This window comes from Saimiri boliviensis, chromosome 3, assembly GCF_048565385.1.
Source record: "Saimiri boliviensis isolate mSaiBol1 chromosome 3, mSaiBol1.pri, whole genome shotgun sequence".
Taxonomy (NCBI): Eukaryota; Metazoa; Chordata; class Mammalia; order Primates; family Cebidae; genus Saimiri; species Saimiri boliviensis.
In genome coordinates, this window is record NC_133451.1 from 130,921,512 (window position 1) to 130,941,158 (window position 19,647).

The 19,647-nt window shown below is 40.1% G+C and overlaps 1 protein-coding gene across 4 annotated transcripts in view; it reads right to left on the bottom strand.

The window, feature by feature from the left end:
• Positions 1-19,647, bottom strand: part of FNIP2 (folliculin interacting protein 2) — a 142,604-nt gene that overhangs the window by 62,005 nt on the left and 60,952 nt on the right. For 2 of the 4 annotated variants that reach the window (XM_010338558.3, XM_003927930.4), the window contains exons 2-8: positions 12,814-12,940; positions 9,923-10,090; positions 7,545-7,645; positions 7,367-7,438; positions 5,377-5,477; positions 5,131-5,220; positions 3,568-3,639 (exon numbers count right to left, since the gene is read on the bottom strand). In XM_010338558.3, coding sequence (XP_010336860.2) covers positions 3,568-3,639; positions 5,131-5,220; positions 5,377-5,477; positions 7,367-7,438; positions 7,545-7,645; positions 9,923-10,090; positions 12,814-12,940 — 731 coding nt within the window. The remainder of the gene's footprint in view (positions 1-3,567; positions 3,640-5,130; positions 5,221-5,376; positions 5,478-7,366; positions 7,439-7,544; positions 7,646-9,922; positions 10,091-12,813; positions 12,941-19,647) is intronic. The other 2 variants (XM_039479128.2, XM_010338556.3) reach the window with 1 other exon arrangement.

A 19,647-nucleotide genomic window follows, 5' to 3' on the forward strand; every position in this document is an offset into this window, starting at 1 on the left:
AAGTCCAATGTCCCAGAACCAGAAAAGGCCATTAGGCAAAAAACCACGGAAATTTGAAAACCGTGAACTTTATTTAGCTAATAGTAATAATGTGTCAGTATTGGTTCATTCATTGTAACTAATATATCATACTAATATAAGATGTTAATAATAGGGTAAACTGCGTGCAGGTTACATGGGAACTCTTGCGGTACCGTCTCAATTTTTCTTTAAGAAAAATCTCATTACACTACTATGGCATGGTAGCTCACACCTATAATCTCAGCACTTTGAGAGGCCAACGCGGGTGGATTGCTTGAGCTCAGGAATTCCAGACCAGCCTGGGCAACATGGTGAAACCTCATCTCTACCAAAAATACAAAAATTAGACAGGTGTGGTGGCGCGTAACTGTAGTCCCAGCTACTTGGGAGGTGGGAGGATGGCTTAAGTCTGCGGGTCAGAAGTTACAGTGAGCCAAGATTGTGCCATTGCACTCCAGCCTTGGCAACAGAGCCAGAAAAAAAAAAAAAAAAACAGGCCTAAAAGAGAATAAATAATATCTTTATGTCTTTAATTTCTCTACATCTTCTACTGCTAACTTAACTCTGACACTTTGAGTCCCTGCTGTTTCAGAACTTGGGCCTTTGTCCCTACAGAACTTTAGATGGGTACAAGGAGAGAAACCTTAGAGAACAAACCTCACTGTGAACATAAAGAGTTCTTACACTAACAGAGTATTAAATCCCACCACAGATGTCAACCTCACGCTAGTCTTGACATGGACTCCGTGACTTCAGAACTGCTCCCAGGTATGATATCTGAAGGTAAACGCATCTACCAGGATAGCACGGAGAGCAAAATGCTACTGAGGGCCATTTGCAGCCCCCTCCACCATCTGTGCTCCCTTCCTCCCAACAGGAGAGCTGGACACTGGAAGTAAAGGCTGCCCAGAATAGAAGTCAAACTACCAAGGAAAGCCCGTCTTCTCCAAATTCCAAAATTCACATTGGTATCAAGGCCTATCCTCCACTCCCTCCAATCTGGTCAGTCCCAGTTCCTCTCATGGACTGTGAAAAAGCATTCAGATCTGGCTGAATCTTTACTTGTAATCTGACTTTCTACTTTAACTTGAACTTGGCTTCCCAACTTTTCTGTTTCGCAAAGAGCAAGGAAAAGCAGTTTCAGGAGAAATTTAGAATCTGAATACAAAACAAGTAAGATTTCAACCTGTACAACGTGAGCCATTTATATGAGCTACATTATAAACGGAAAGTTACCTAGGAAAATCCAAATATCCTTCTAATAATGTTTGTTATTAGGTCCCTCAAATTCCCTGAATCTTTTTTCCACAACAAAAAAGGACATAAACAAATAAATAAGGTTACAGCTGTATAGAAACTGTGATGCTGGTGTTCAGAACGAGCCCCAGTAGCTGAATGGTTCTCATATTTCTTTCTTTTATTTATTTATTTATTTTTAAGATGGAGTTTCGCTCTTATTGCCCAGGCTGGAGTGCAATGGCATGATCTTGGCTCACCGCAACTTCTGCCTCCCAGGCTCAAGTGATTCTTCTGCCTCAGCCTCCCTACTAGCTGGGATTACAGGCATGCGCCACCACACCTGGCTGATTTTGTATTTTTAGTAGAGACGGGGTTTCTCCATGTTGGTCAGGCTGGTCTCGAACTCCCGATCTCAGGTGATCTGCCTGCCTTGGCCTCCCAAAGTGCTGGGATTACAGATGTGAGCCACTGCGCCTGGCCTGTTTCTCATCTTTCTTTCTTTCACAGAGAGCTAAAGAGCTCCTGCCACACAGAGGCAAACATGTTAAACTTCGGCACCCACTGAGACAGCCGTCTTCACTAAGAGGGACCTTGGTTCTAGGGCTGTGCTTCCACTCTGCGACTACTGCTGAAGCCCACACCTTGCCTGGAAAGTCAACTGTAACAAAGTCCTACTGCCAGTCCTGCCAGGAGCTAGGTTGCGGGTGGTTCCAAAGGCAGGGAGCCCAGCCTTGAAACACAAAGCTCTGTAACACATGCTCCCTGTCCTTGAGTAACTGACACAACTCACTTATCCGACAGTGTCCCACAAAAACTGGAGGAGTTATCTTGAGCACTGTTAAACAGAAACAAAACGAAGCCAGTTCACTTACAGTTTGATATGTTGCCCTTTACCGTCTCAGATTTTATGTTGTACAAAGGGGTCTGTAAGTAAAAATGATACAGGGCTGATCGATTAGTCTCTCTCTGTTCTTTCTTTTGAGATGAAGTCTTTGTCACCCAGTCTGGAGTACAGTGGTGCAATCTCGGTTCACTGCAACCTCTGCCTCCTGGGTATAAGTGATTCTCATGCCTCAGCCTCATTAGCCTCATTAGTAGCTGGGACTACAAGTAAGTGCTACTATGCCTGGCTAATTTTTTTTTTTTTTTTTTTTTTTTTTTTTAGAGATGAGCTTTCACCATGTTGGTCAGACTGGTCTCAAACTCTTGACCTCAAGTGATCTGCTCCCCTTGGCCTCCCAAAGTGCTCGGATTACAGGCATGAGCCACTGTGCTGGGCCTGATCAGTGAGAGTTTCTGACCTAAGGTTCCCAGCCCAACTTTACAGAAAAGATTATGAACACCAAAAAACATCAATTTTAACCACAAATAAAATACTATATACTTTACATTATGTGACATATGTAAACCAAACCAGGGACTCAGTAACAAATCACATTTCATTTAGTAACCCAAGAGCAGAGTTGCACAGAGTGGGATAAAAGGCTCTGAGACTACACAGGAGCACAGGGACCTTTGAATAGTGTCTAAGGGGTGGGGCTGGACAGAGAAATGAGTGAAAGGCCAGGAAGAACAGCATTTGAGGCCTGGATCCAGTCTGAGCACGGGCGAGCTGGCCCATTTGTCGAAGGTGTCATGTATCACAAGAGAAACCAGCAGGGTGCTCCTAGTCTCCTGGAAGGTACGGGCTTGCCTGTAGGATATGTATGGATCAGGCAGAGCACCACACACCACCAAGTCTTTGAATTTCAGTTCACTCATTCATCACCCTTCTCAGATTTGTCAAGAAGGCAAAACTCAAAAGCAGTCATATACAAAAGGTAAAACCAAGAGATCTTAAAAGCAGTAATAGAAAAGTTTAGGCCATGAAGCAAGAAGAGAAGGCTACCTGATAAAATCTACATCAGCATGTCTCTAGAACAGAAGAAAAGAAACGGTGACCAGGTCAGCTGGCCAGCCCTCCCACTGTCACAGATTTACTTCCACAAACCCTTCTCTTCCTCTGATTTTATACTCAATAGCCGAGCAAGCACATTACTAGTACAATTGGCTCAAGGAAGCACTCTGGAAAGAAACTTCTTAACAAACATTAGTCTCATATGAATTTGAGTGTTAGGAAAAAACAGCTTATGTTGCACAATCACTCACAGATGCTGTACATTAAAGTTTCAGATCTTTAGATATGTCAGACTATCTTAGGAAGGAAAAAGAACAGGATGCGGGTTATCTACCTATCTTCTACTTTCCCAACTGCTCACCATTGTGATAGCTCACTGTTAGTTAAACCAATAAGCAGAGTACAAGTACCTGATCGAGCAATGCCACTGTCCCTGTCTTCGTTCTGTCCTCTGCTTGGCATATCAACTGGTGTGCTGTGTGCTGAGGTAAGGAACAAGGAAATCATGTTATCGGGCTCTTCAGAGTTAAAGTTTGTAAAACAACTGAGGTAATTTTTACATTTCAAAGAAGGCTACTGCTACTGATGATTGGCATAAGCTTACAATAGAGACTAACTAGAAAGCAAAATTAAATATATAAAAAGATGGTGAGAAGAAGAGAGAACCAAGTAACCATCTGACTGTATTCAATTGTAGCATATGAACTTTTTTGAGTGATGTTCAACTCTTAAAAACAAATGGAAGAATTATTATTTGAATAATTAATTATCTGAATAATAAATGATTTGTGCAGTTGATGCAATGAACAAACATTTTCAGGTAGTTGTTTTTTTTTTAGTAGTAGTATTTAAATAGCAATGTATTTTCAAAATGCTTTATAATCAGTTTTAGTAGCAACTGTAGGCGACTTAGGGAAGAGAAATACTTGAAAACCATTTCATAAATTCGAAAAATGTTTCTCTGTTTATAACCCACTCTCTTGGCAGATAGAAAACATTTATGTTCATTTTCAAATATTTCTTCCTCCATTTCTTTCCATATACACCCATACACAATATTATTGTAGAGTTACTTAGAAAAACTCATGTCCTGGCATGAATTTTGGAAAACACTCTGAAGTATTATAGACTTCTAGGAATGCTTCAGATTGGCCTAAGCTGTATACTTACTGAGCTAGAAGGCAGATGTGATGCTGCTGTAGTGAAGTTCTACAATGGACAAGCAGCCCAGTGCTCTGCCTGATTATTACACCTGCCAGCTGTTTTTTAAAGCATGTTTATTTTCACAATTGTAAAGTGAGTATTTGTTATCCTCACTCTAAGCAGGTGGGAGGATGTTGGTTTCATTAGGGTATCAGCTAACTATGGTGCTTAGCATATCTCAGGCCACAAAGAAAAGAAAGAAAAACACCATTTGCTATACTCACAACTTTAAATGTTAGTAATGGAGGTTCCCCACAAGTTAATCATGCCAAGACAAGTTAAATCTCAGAGATACCAAGATGACTATACCTGTAAATAACCTAGAAATTGTATTTACACTACTTAAATGAGAGAGAGACAGAGAGAGAAGTCTTCCATGCTCTTATTAGCGTGACTTTTAAAGAAACTCCGTGCAGGTAAGGATGCAGTTGAATAAGTGGGTAAAAGACACCAAGGCAAAGGGAAACAGTTCATAGTAGCAGAAGAGGCCCAGAAAAACCAGAAAAAAAAAAATCCTCTTAGAAATAATAAGGGCTCATTTCAGATTAAAATCAGCTTACACTTAGAGTATTAGTGAAGACATTTATGAGAGAGGTTCATTGGTGGAATTTTCAAAACACCATGGATTTGGCCGCATTTGAAACCAATATCTGCTATCACAAGAGCCCCTTGGATTTCTAGAGAGGCACAAGTAGGATTTTTTTCCTAAGAACCTGCTCAGGATTTATTAACGTGTGTGGGTCACACTGTACTCAGCATTCCACACAAACCTGCAAAGAAAGAAGCACTCCGGGTGAGCCGGAGAGGTCCTCCTTCAGCTACCCCCTGCAGCAGTTTGCTGCTGCATGCTTGCAGCAGACCTAGAGATGGAAACACATAGAAGAGGGCAAACAAAGTACACACACCAAAAATAAACATAGATTAAAGATAATGCAAAAAAAAAATACTCAAATAAAGCAAAACACACACCCACAATAGTGTATTCAGAAAGAAAGAATTTGAGTGTCTGATTTTACCTAGGTTACTTGCAGTACGACAAGGACCCAAACTATTCTGATTTGTGTTCAGTTTTCCCAAATTAGGGTCTTGGTTGATGTACTCAAAGCTGTCTTGCAAGCTGTATCCAGGGAGCGGGGGAGGAGAAAGAGGACAAAAATGTCAAGAAGCTACTAAAGCTGTTTTCTAATAGACTTCCAAATATAGACAACAACTAATCAGTCCCTCAATATTTTTTTTTTAAATAAACAAATGAAGTCTCACATCTACCAAAGGGAATTAAACTTGCAACTTCAGGTGAATTTGTTTGGAAGAAAATGCTATTTTGGAGGTAGCTCAACCCATGTAACTAAACAACTGTATTTCTAACAATTTCCTATTATATAATGAGACACCAAACTGTAAATTTTGCTTCAGTGACTTGGGATACTACTAGTCATTTCTACATTTTGCTTAAGCAACTGACACACAACAAGTTGCCATCCATTTCAAGTATTTTACATAAACCCTCAAAAGGAAATTAACTTGTTGTTAACATCAATGAGCAATTCAGCAACTTTTTTCAGGAATAAAATATAACAAATTATAATTCTTATAGGAGTTTCATTTCACAACTTCTAAAAACAATTACTCATAAAAATATGAGGGAAGCAGACTTTAATAATTTGTTGTATTCATTAACAATTAAAATAAAGACTTTTGCTGTGTGTAGAACTGACAAAAACAACGACAAAAAGACTTTGAGAATAGTACAGCATAATGAAGCCAAAATCATTTTTATATAAATCTGCATTTAAAGGAATTAATGAAATAAATATTCAGGTAATCTCAAGGGTCAGTTAAAAACAAATCTCATAAGAAATAAATAACAATTCTCATATTGGCTTAAGTCATGACAGTCCAATGTTAAATGCTCAAACTGTTTTGTTGAAGAGTAAGCCAAGACTCATTCAATGGTATTCAAACATACAGAGAAATATTTTTAATTTCCCAGGATAAGAAAAAACAGCTTTCACTTGACCCCTAAGAATGTCCTTTAGTTTATAACAAGCTTTTCTTTCAAATTTATCAAAGTATAACTGGTGCTTTGTTTTAAAAAAGGAAGTATATAAAATATTTCTACTTGAAAGTTCAAGATATATGAATGAATATGCGAAAATGAGTTTAAGTTATTAGATATTTCAGAATTCATTATGCAGAAGTGTAAAATCAGAGGAAAAAAGTCAGGAGTTTTTTAAAAAGTAAAAATATTGCATGCCCCAAGTACCAATCAATCACAAAGGCTAAACCGACCACTCAGAATAGATGGCAAGCACAAACCAACCACCCGGCCACACAGGTGCTTATCAGACTGGAAAAACTCCTTAGGCACTTTAATCCTTCAGAAATAATTTGAGATAGGATCTTGGTTTGTCACCCAGGTTAGAGTACAGTGGCACAATTACTCTTCACTGCAGCCTCAACCTCTCAGGTTCAAGTGATCCTCCCTTATCAGCCTCCCAAGTAGCTGGGACCACAGACATGCACCACCATGCCTGGCTAATTTATTATTATTATTATTATTTGTAGAGACAGGATCTCCCTATGATGCACAGGCTTGTTTTGAACTCCTAGGCTCAAGTGACCCTCCCACTGTAATCCCAACGTATTGGGATTCCAGGCATGAATCACCATGCCAAGATTGCTTTTTAAAAAAAGATAAAATAGTACTGGAAAACACAGTAAGATCACTAATGTAGCCCCTTTCCTTTTTTTATTTTTTATTTTCCAAGAAACTAAAAATTGGCAACTGGGTAACAGATGACTCATTTGTCTTTAGGGCCACCTAATAAAGTCAAAGGTTTTTCTCACTGTTTATAGGACAGTAGTAGCCACTTTTAAAACACCTTTGTTAATTTGGACTTATTCTGCTTCTCATTTCAAAATGCCTTGTGACCCTTAAAGAATTACTCTTTCAAGAAATACATACTTTAAAAAAATGGGGTGGGGAGTGCAAAATCCTACACTTACTTATTTGTACTTCCACAGAAGCTGCCCATTCTAGCAGAGAAGACTTTACTAATCATCAGTTGTGGAGGAGAACTGGGGAAAAAAAGGAAGGAGAGGGGGAAAAATACATTTATGAGTTAAGGAGTCAATAGCACCACTGCACTTCTCAAAACTAGTAGAATAGGAAGCCTAGACTCACCGGATGTAGTGTATCTTTAAGGTGGAGCCTTTGTAACTCATTGCAACTGAGCCAAACATCATTTCCCCCAACATGTTGACATCAGAAGCTGGTCTTGTGTACTACATGCAAGAAACCAAAATCAAAGTTAGTACGTGGAAAGTGATAAGCAATAAAACAGAAAATAATTTTTATTAATCTCATTAGTGTCATCGATAATTAAAACTATTTCTCAAAGCTTCAAGTGGTCATTTTACAATCTTAATTTATAATGGCGATTGCCTATTTGCCCCCCAAAGTATTACTAATGTTTGTGATTTCTCTTTTATACACAATATTGTCATATAGGAGCCAAGTGTTTTATCAGAGTTCATTTTTATTTTTGTTATGAGACACAAAGATTACTATTATTTCTATTTATAAACCCTGAATAGAAGATTAAAATATGAAAATAACAGTAACTCTACCCTTGCTACTAAGAAAATATCCTGAAAAGAAATATGGTTCATAACAGTACGGCAAAAAAATGCCCAATGCTGCAGGTAGGGTTTTGTGAGGGCCCAAAAGATAACAACAGATGGTCTGATAACCCTAAAGTTTTACAAAAGTATTTCAAAAACATTTGTCCCCTCCAGCTTCTGACCAGTCTCTCTCATCCTTTTGCCATTCAAAGGGTGGACTGCCTGTCTCCCCTTCCTCCACTATCGCTGGCTTGTTATTCTTATGTTCAAACTAGTCCAACTACTCCAATGATGACCTCCTCTCTCCGAGTCAAATCCAATGGACACTTTCCAGTTTGCTTTATTAAACTTCTTTCAATATATCTGATGCTGTTCATGACTCTCCATTATGAATCTCTTCTTTCTCAGATCATCCCTTACTGTGGTTTTGCCTGGAGGTCACCCCTACTAACTGCCTGCATTTTCAACTATTCTTTTGATTTTGATAATTGTTTACACAGAATACCCCTTACATCTTTGTCTCTAGGCCCAGAGCTCTCCTGGAGATCTAGAACCTTATACCCCAATACATCCATTCACCTAGTGACATCTGAATGAGTGTCTTGGGATATAGGATTCTTAGTACCTATGCTAAATGCTGGTGACACACTGATGAACACAATAGGTATGAATGTGGAGCAAATCGGTGTGCCACCAGGTGGCCACAAAGCAACCATGGTTCTGCCCCTTGACGTTAGGATTCTCTGTCAGTGTGCTTTCCAAGCAAGGAAAAACACAGGAATCACCCTTAACATACGCTTCCAAATCTTTTTTAAAACTCCTAATACACAGACACAGACAGACACACAAGTATACACACACTGACACACAAACACACACTTGCTTATACAAGGTTGCAGAGGCGGAAAGAGAAAGATAAATCTATCAGCTCTGTTCAGTTAGGTTCCTCTCTCTCGTTATAGCTCACACCAACTTCTTCCCAGTACACACTGACAGAAATCAACTGGTTTTCACATTCTTTATTACTAACTTCCACCCACCTCCTTCATTTATAATCTGCTTTTTCTTGGGGTACAAGGGTCACATGCCAACTGTAATTCTCAACCTGCTGAAAATTCTACTCTATACTTTTTAAACTGCAATCCACTTTGAGACCCAGGCGCACTATGTCTCAAAAAGGGCAAAAGAGTGGCACAAATCCTGACTATGAAATTAACAAAGTTCTCTGGATCCATAGCTACTGCTAATTTCCCTGGTGTTGTTTTTCCAGCAAAATAGTAGACAAGATTCTACGAGGGCTTAAAACAAGTTCAATATATTCCCCATCAATTGATATCCTTCTGCCATTTAATATTTATAAAACATCTCTTCCTTTTTATCTTGTTAGTCAATATTTCTCAATAATCTTAATCCCTTTCCTTGCACGTGCGCGCGCGCGCACACACACACACACACACACACCCCCTATAAAAAATGCCACCAGCCTTGTATCCTTCATACTCAAATTAGATCTTGCCATTTCTTTCCTCTCCCATACAAGGCTTTCTTCCTTTTACTGGCATGTTCTGTTCTCTTAGGATGCCCATATACATTCCCAGAATCCTTAGGAATTCTTACAACAAAACTGGAAAGTACATGTTTATTATTCTGGATCAGACAGCAAAGGAAACAAAGCAAGGTAATTTGCCTAACTGGCAATATTTCTTCCTCATCCAGTACACAGTAGGCTGTATCACCTCTGCTTGATTACAGTTTTTATTGGAGATAAAAGCCACAGAGCAAAAACAACATCAATGTGAAACATTTAAGAGTACCCTGTTGAATACTTGTCCTCCTATTTCTGGAGCAGAGCCCTCAAGCAGGCATTATTTCCTGAGGAGAAATTATAGTAAATAACTTTACCCCCAGGGGCTATTCCCACAGAAGGGATGGTTGTACCTGGTACTTTGGAAGCTGCTCCTTCGCATGGTGTGAAGATCCCCCAGAAGAACTGTGGGAAGAGATGAAGCTGCTGCTGCTGCTGCTGCTGCTGCTGACGCTGCTGCTGACGCTGCTGCTCCCCTGGCAGCACTTGGCTGATATTTTAATAGGGATATCTTCTGTTTTCTAGGTTGAGAGAGACAGGCAAGGCAAAACATTGCTAAGTATATCAGGTTCGTCAACAGTTCTTTATTGGGAATTCCTTTTCAAAAGCATTCTGGTGCCTAAGTTGCATTAAAAACCAGAAACTTGTATTTTTTTTCTAGTAATGACAAAAACATGGTTCCTGAGAGTCTATAATGGGAAGGCAGAATGCTGAAGAAGGGTTCTAGACAAAAGGAGGTAGGTTATGTATTAAGACTTTATCCTCTTCAAATAATTTAACTACTATTTATACTTCATATAATTGATCTCTGTTTTGGTTATTAGATTTTTGGTTATTAGCTTTTTAGTACTATGTAGAGTCATAATCCATTGAATTGAAGAGGAGAAAGATGAGGCTTCAGATCTAAATTTTTACTAAGCACATGGAACTAATAAAATTATTAACCTGGGCAGACTGGCTTGTGTTTTTAATGACACACCTCCTCTAGTAAAGGCAACAGGAAGGAAAATCATGAGGCTGAATTTGTAAGGGATGAAACCAAAACCCTGAAACAGGAGCTACTGTGAATCACATAGCATGTGATGGAAATATGGTCTTCAAAGGTTAAGGACAATAGAGGATTCTCTACTATACGTTCCCCAAATAGAGTTTGTCACTAATTTTTATCACAGTGACAAAAATATAAGGATAAACCTTTATTAATATTTAACTTCCCCTTGAATATATTACTCCCTGCAGAAGCCTCCTGCACCCTCCATGGTAAGTTGTTTCTATTCTGAGTCTTCTTTGCCTTTTTTTCCTTGTGCAGCTTTTGCTTGGAGAAACATGAATGCAACTGCAGCTTATCTAATCTCCAGTGTGACAGTCACACTGGTGGTCTAATGCAAATGCCTACAGTCACGTGCTTGATACAAACTCATGATGTTTTGTGCTTGCCAAGGGAGGCTGGGGCGGTGGGGACTGAAAACGGGGAAAGAATGTAAGGAAAACACAAAATGTGCTGGACCAAAACCGTCACTCCAGCAATGATGGCATTCAAAGTGGCACTTGGTTATTCCTGAGCATCCAGCACTCCCTCAACACTCTCTCAACATACAGCTGTTACTTAGTATCACTTAAGCCAGAAACACAGCCCCTCAAAAGGCCTCAGTGACACAAGTCCCACCTGCCTCAGACTGATAGGCCCTTTGGCTAGAGTACAACACGCTGAAGAGTCTATAATTGGAGATGGCACTTGGTATAGTGAATAGCGCACTAACTGGATTCGTTTGTAGACTCGGGCAAGCTACAAACCTCCTGAACCTAAGAGTCCTTTTTGGTTCGATGAGTGCTTCTAAGAAAGCCTATGTTTCCAGATTCCAGCATGATCACTGCTGCAGTACACTGAAGATTCCAGTTCCTTTTGAAAACTTGTGTTTCTTTTCCGCTCCACAAGCCACCACTAGGAGCAGTCCCAGTGATAGGTGATAGAAGCTCAACTAAAACATCCTTGTTTGGCCTTCAGAGAAATGGGAAATCATTCAAGAAATCAAGAGGTAAACCATCTCCTGTCCACCAAAGGGCCAATTGCTGGCTCACCTAAATTTCAGTCACAAAGCTAACCAGGAAAGCCTACAGTGAATCACCTGAGAGATTTCTTGGTCTCACCACCCTCCCCTCCACCTACCTAACAAGCCCAACAACTACTGTAATGATTAGCCACCTGGCAGAATTCCACTTTAAAATATTGTAGAATCCACCCAGCTAAACTGTGTTTAACCAAACACTTCCTTCCTGCAGAAATGATCCTTATCAAAAGCAGGAACACCACCCCTTGGCCTCGGAGAGACAAAGACTGTGTTATAAACTGTTCATTTACTTAGCTGCACATTCTACGAACTGCCAGTATTTGGTCGGTATAGGTAGCAACTTATTGAACATAGAAAGAATGAATACAAATGGATTTATTTAATTTGTAGGCATCTGAACAAATATTGAAAAGAGCATAAAGGTCTAAAGTGAATTTAGAAGTACTGTGGTCTCCTCTCCAAAAAGACCCAGAAGGGATCAGACTCTTCTCACCTTCAACATGTTATTTTACCATTCCCCTTCTGGCTCCAAGGGACCAAGAGCTGCTCTGTCCTCATTCTACCCATCCCTTGTCCCTCACCTCACACCACCACCACCACTACCACCCAACTCTCCACGGAAAAAAAAGGGTGGGGAATAATTAAAAGCTCCCCTGGTCATAAGGGTTTGAGAAACAATCCTTTTTGAAGGCAACGATGAAGATTTGCATATGGAAGGCATGTAAGTGAGTAAGGCTGTTTGATTTTGTTAACCCAGTGCTACTTCTTATCTATGAGAAACACTAGACAGAATGATATTCAGGCTCACACTTTTTTTTTTTTTTAAATGAATTTTAGAGTTCTCCCTTCCCATTACATTTGAGGCACACACTTGCCATCAAAATCTTACTGGATTGCAACTCACCAGCAAATTTGCCTCTAGTACTATTAATAGTTCGCTACTTAGCTCCTGTCATGATGACTTGCTAACAGCTTCACTTGTGTTTAGTAGTGAGCATACTCATACCTGTTGGGGGTAGGGCTTTGATTATTCAATGCTTGCTTATGTTTCTTCTGAACTATGAATGGCACTGTACAATATAACTCAAAGAGAAGATTACAGATTAATCAATGATTGATCAGAGGGGGGTTAAAAGCACAAAAGAAAAAGGAGAAAGCAACTCAGCATTTCATACCTGAGCTGTCACCTCTTCAACCTTTTGAACAGCTTTAGAGTCAAACAAGACTTGTCTGCCTCTCCTTTCACAGTCCTGGTAAACTATCAGGCGAATCTCATTCAGGTCAAACTCCGAACATGACCAACTGTGGATTAAAAAGAGAGAAAGAAGTTATGTTATCCACAACACGTGAGATGATCACGGACAGATAAGCTTCCCAGTCATCATGCCTGCGTGCACATCAAAAGGTCACAACCATGCAGGGATAGTGATCCTCTCAGAACTGGGGCACCAGTGAGCCTGGGACAGATAGCCTTCCTTTTATGTGGATTCCAACTGGCCATACAAAAATCGCCAGTTTTCATGACAAGGGTAGAGAAGACTGCTTTAAATAATAAATCACTGGAGAGAAAGCTTCTCCTTCCAAAGCCAGTTTGGACCCAGATGGCAGTCAGAAATCATAAGGACATGCGGAGAGGGCTAAATTTGGATGCCTGGGTTCTGGGGACAGCATATCGGAGTTAAAGGAGTGTTAAAGCTTCTGTGTTGTTGGGCCAGGGACCAATTGGAGCAAGTCGGTAGAGCCTTCTCTTCCTCTCCCACTCACCCACACTGAGGTCAAATTGAGAGTAATTACACACCCTAAAATTTATTATTTTCCCCGATTATGGCTAGCTCTAATACAGGAGTTTCAAAAGCCAAGTGCATCACTGTAGAGTATCAGAATTGCTAGTAATTACAGTCAGCAAGAAGAGAAGCATGTTTCTAAGCAAACCAAAAGCAACTGGGATCAAACTGCTCTGAGGAAAATATAGGTTCATTCTTAGTAAATGACAGAGTGAGGAAACTATAGAAAAAGTAATCATTTAAAAATGCACGGCTTTGGGCATACTCAGTTTTTAACCCATCCAGTCCAGTCAACACGTATTTGAGTGTCTGTGATGTTCCAGGCACTGTGGTTGCTGCTGGAGACTCAGCAGTTAATTAACTGGAAAGACCTGGTCCCCGCCCTAACGGAGTTCATGGTTCAGTGGGGAATATTAGGCAAAGAATCACAGATGAATGTATCACTACAAACTGTGAAAGTTCAAAAAGGAGCAGTAAACAGTTTCAGATTTCCAGACTGAAGAGGTGGGGAAGAGAGACAGGGAAGTCTCTAAGGACTTGAGGTGACATTTAAAGACAGACCTGAAGAAGTAAAACGGAGGAAGCACACCACAGGAACAGAGAGGGACGTGCTAAGGTCTAAGACTGCCGAACTGGAGAAGGAAACAGACAAAGGCCAGACAGCGAGTGCCGCGAGGTAGAAAGGATGGCAGGCAGGGGCCAGGATCATGCTTTCCCTCCTCGAGAAACCAAGGAAAACAGATGCTTGATAAGATCAGGTCTGCACTTTTTGAAAGTTCAATCTGGCTGTTAAGGAAAACGGGGGTGGAACAGATGAAGACTGGAAGCAGGAAAGCCAAACAGCATTCATAATTAGAGTTCCAGCCCTTCATAATGAAGGCTAGAGCTGCAGCGGCAGAGGAGGGGGAAAGGGGACTGACTGTGGTGGCATGCTCCCAGGACAGAGCTGAGCCGGTTTCCCAATGGACCAGAGAGGTGCCCAAGGTGAAAGGCAGCCAACTGGTTAGAGAAGCCGAGGGGGAGCTCTGAAGGGACAGACGAGGACAGATAGACAAGCAGAGAGACATACAAAAGCAAACTGTAAAACTAGGAGGCGGTATAAATGAAGTCAGACACATCTGGATTAAAATCCAAATGCCTCCGGCCTTCTAGTTCTTCATCAGTACAATGAGAATGTTAAGCCTGCCCTTACAAAGGCTGTATGGATTAAATGAAATGCATCAAGTGTTTCATACAAAGAGTGACATACAGTAAGTGCTCCAAAATGGCAATCATTACCTCAGAGGATTTACTATTATGATTTTTAAAGAAAATTAATACAGTGTCTGATAATCACAAATTGTGCATCTCTGGTCTTTTCTGTTTTCAGGCAGTTAATATTGAACATGTTCTTTTTGGGTAGCGATTTGTTTTCTTAAATCCCTACAGCAAAACATAACAAAGTTCTGGTTGTACCTTTTTTCAATAAGCTGTGTCCTAAACTATCGTGCCCAGCATCCTTTCTTCCTAATTTTGATAACAATACGGCAAGTTTATTTTCAGACCATTTCCCTCTACTCTCAGTCCAGAGAGAGTCCATGTTTCAGGTCTGGCTAATGAGACATGGTCATATGACCCAGGCTGGCTGTGTGAGTCAGGCCCAAAACTCAGTTGTTCAGCTCGTAAGTAGTAACCCTGGCATTGGCAGTGGCTATTTTTGCCATCATGAAGTAAGGGCCTGTCTGAAAATGAAGTCAGCATGGAGGAAAGCAGAGGTGAGCAATGGAATGAAACAGATTCCTGGCAGCACCAGAAGCCAGTTGTTCCTGAGTAAGTACCATTCCTGGAATTAGTTCACGGTTACTTACAACCAACACAGTCTGATGACTATGACTCAGACCACTGAATTTTAAAATTACAGAAGGCCGAGGAGGGCGGAACACTTGAGGTCAGGAGTTCAAGACCAGCCTGGCAAACCACGGCCAACATGGTAAAACCCCATCTACACTAAAAATATGAAAATTAGCCAGGTGCACTGGTGGGCACCCATAATTCCAGCTACTTGGGAGGCTGAAGCAGCAGAATCGCTTGAACCTGGGAGGCAGAGGTTACAGTGAGCCGAGATGGTACCACTGTACTTCAGTCTGGGTGACAGAGGGAGATTCCATCTCAAAATTTAAAAAGTTACACAAGATCATTAAAAAGGCCCTGAAACTATATATTATTATAAAATAGTACATATGTTGAAGTTGTTAAAAGTAAAAAAAAAAAAAAAAAAAAAATCAGAATTGCCTTGCATTTTCTTTTCAATCAGTTTTGCCCTAATAATTACATTTTACCAAGACAGCATAATCTATAACCAAGTTGTTCAATCCTCATTTTTGAAGAATAAAATGTATTCAAGTATCAAACTGAAAACAGCTAGTGTAGAAGAGATAAAATTCAATGATGATCATAACACCTTATTAAATGTTTCAGGTTATTTTTCAATGAAAAAAAGATGGAAATAAAAATCATGGAAGATTGTTCTGATCCAGGAGTCTAAAAATAATCTTTTTTAATTTAAAAATTTTAAAAAGACACAGAGGGGAAAAATATGTATTTCAGATTGTCTCATTTTTTAATCCAAATGCTTTAGAAGTATTTTATAAGATATAAGTGATAGACACAGTGGCTCGTAACTGTAATCCCAACTACTTAGGTTGCTGAAACAAAGAGTATCAGTTGAGCCCAGGAATTCCAGACAAGACTGCACAGCACAGCAAGACTCAGATTCTTTTAAAACTTGAAAAAAATTAGCTGGTTATTATGGTATGCACCTGTAGTCCCAGCTACTTAGGAGGCTGAGGCGGGAGGATCACTCGAGCCCAGGAGTTCAAGGCTGCAATGAGCCAATGATCACACCATTGCACTCGGACTCTAGCCTTGATGACAGAGCGAGATCCCATCTCTTAAACAAACAAACAAACAAAAAACAAAAAAACAAAACAAAATGGTCAGGTGCAATGGCTCACGTATGTAATCCCAGCAATTTGGGAGACTGAGGCTGATTGATCACTTGAGCCCAGGAGTTTGAGGACAGCCAGGGCAACAGGGTGAAACGTCATCTCTACTAAAAACAGAAAAAGTTAGCTGAGCATGGTGGGGCACACCTGTAGTCCTAGCTACTGGAGTGTGTAGGCTGAGATGGTAGAATCACCTGAGCTCGGGAAGTCGAGGCTGCTGTGAGCTGAGATCACATCATTGCATTCCAGCCTGGGCGACAGAGTGAGACTGTATCTCAAAATAAATAAATAAATAAATAAAATAAAATAAAAAGAGGAAAACTCTATTCTTCCATATGAATACTCTCTTTGGTTTAATACATAAATATAATTTCAACATTGACATTTCTTTTCTTTCTTCCTTATTTTTTGGAGACAGGGTTTTGCTCTGTCACCCAGGCTAGAGTGCAGTGGCACCATCTCGGCTCACCGCAGCCTCAACCTCCTGCTCAAGCAATTCTTTCACCTCAGCCCCCCAAGTAGCAGGGACGACAGGTATGCACCACCATGCCTACCTAATTTCTTTGTATTTTTTGTAGAGACAGAGTTTTACATGGTAAAGCCCTGGACCAATAAGGAGCTGGTCTCAAACTCCTGAGGCTCAGGCAATCTGCCTGCCTCAGCCTCCCAAAGCACAGGGAGACACTGACATTTTAATGTTAGTAGAGGAAAAAACAGTTGCATAATTTGGTCAAGGAAACAGAGGCAGAACAAAGGCCATTAGTGCTTCAGAATGAGAGAGGCTGGGGATCAAATCTCAGCTCTGCCTCCCACCAGTTCTACAGTTTTGGGAATGTCTCCCCTAGGAGTACTTACAGGTCCTGTTACGAAGATTAAAAGAGACGATCTAAGGAAATTTCCAGCACACTCCCAGCCCCTTTCCCAGCCAACCCTGATACAACACGTCTTGAGTTACTGATAGCCACATGTCACACACATTCTCTTCACATTCATATTCACTTCTACATTCAACTAGCAGTTACTGTGGAGCTTCCAAGAGCACGGACCACAGTTCCTGGTGCTTTATTGAAGACATCTCTCATATGACTGGGAGCCATTCAGCATGACTTAAAGGGGTATGAAAATAAGTCTCGGGGCTTTTGCCTTAAATATCTGACCATTTCAGAACAATGTATTCTAATCCGAGTTACTTCATTTCTCTGTTCTTGCTTAACACAAAGAATGATCAATGTCCTTGGCATCAGGGTGTTATTTATGGCTACTTTTTGACTTCAAGCACAATAAGGTAAGATGATTTGTCTACCTTTTCTTATTGTAAAATTTAAGCAAAATGACTTATATGGACTCTTTTTGGTTTTAAAATTCCTTGATGCCACGATTTGCCTGGTTAGAACTGAAACCAGGCCTTATTTCTGGGACTACTCAAGAGTGAAAAGGCAAATAACCAAAGTCTCAATTACTTCCCTGAAACATGACAGGCACTAGTTCAAGTGATCTGAAACACAGAAAACACAATTCTCTTTAAAATATCTAAAGCCATATACTGTAGTTTAAATAGTGTCCCCTCAAAAGATGGTGTTCAAGTTCTAATTTCTATACCTATGAATATGACTTTGCTTGGAAACAGGGTCTCTGCAGATATAATCAAGTGAAGATGAGGTCATATTAAATTAGTAGGGGCCCTAATCCAATGACTGGTGTCCTCCTAGGAAGGGGGAAATTTGGACAAAGACACAGAAAGAATAATGAACAGGGAAGTCACTGCGGACTGAGGGCACAGAACAAATACAAAAAGACAATATCACTGGGTGCTTGGACTGTGTCCTGCAGAAGAACCACACGGCAAATGAGGCTGGAAAAGGACTTGAGGACTACTTGTGAGGGACTGTAAATGCTATGCCAAGGAATGCATCTGTTGCTCTGCAAGCTGTGGTATGCCAATTCCAAGATTTCAAGAAAGAGAATGACATGATCTGACCTGTGTTTTAGGAGGAGAACTAAAGTGGTTTGAGAAGACCACTTTCAGGACAAATGCGGAGATAGTGACTTGTAAATCCAGGGTTTCGAGGAGTCATGGCCAATAAGGAAAAGAGCAGTAGTTGTATAATGTGCTGCAGGGTGATTTGCTATAGCCTTCAAGACCAGTTCTAGTGTAGGTATTGATTCTTCTCTTGAACTTTTACAGGAATCAGAGAAGTGATCATGGGTATCCCCACATTGAAAAAGCATCAGTTTTTCCTCTTGGTCTCACACAAGGAAACCACCCTATACAGTCAAAAATAAGTTTACATAAAGAGTTTAAAGAACAGTCTTGTGACCCAAGAAGGTAGGTATTTAAACCTTCAGGAATGATAGAAAACTTTCAATGGTCCAAGAAAAGGTAAAACAAAACAAAACAAAGACAAACAATAATGATCACAACAAAAACTGACAAAAATACTTTCTATTTCACCAGCAGTTCCTGCCAGCCTACTACCTGGCAAGCATTCTGAGACAGAGCAGTGAGCAAACCGTAACCCTGCCCCTATGAAATGTACTATGTGACATTTTCCAACCACTCTTCAACCCTATTCTATACTCTTTTTTTTCTGCCAACCTCCACAATTTCCTTACTCTCTTAAAAAACAAAAAAGTTTCTAAGTACAAACAGAAATCTCTCAAAAGGTTTGCTCAAAAAGAGTGGGAAAACCCAAAGGGCTTGGCAATGAAAGTTCACCATCAGCACAAAATATACGTTATTTCTCACCTCGTAACAAGCTGTTTATTTCAAGAAAAAAAAATTATGTAAATAGATGGCAGTAACAGATTTGGAATTCATTTATCTTTTGGTATGTTAGCACTCTCAGGAAGACTGCACTGGCTCTCCTTTCTTCCCCTATTTTGCACTTATACAGCCTTAGCTGTGTGAATTGCCCAGTGCAATTTCAGAGGAACTGCATAAAAACTCACCACTGAGTTGCTGTCCTGTGATCAGGAGTATAGTAAACAGCACTTAAAGATTCCAGTTCTCATCAGAAGCTTTAATATATATTGCTTACCTAAAGATATTAATATTAATTTACAAACAATTCCAATTAAATGTAGTCCACCATTGTTATATTATCAACACATAGCTATACTGCATGTTGGTCGCAAATTCCTACATCTTTAAGAAATTAGGTGATATATAAATCCTTTATTCTTTTTGTAAAGGAAAATGTGGAATGAAAGAGGAAATATGTTTAATCAGCAGCAACGACAT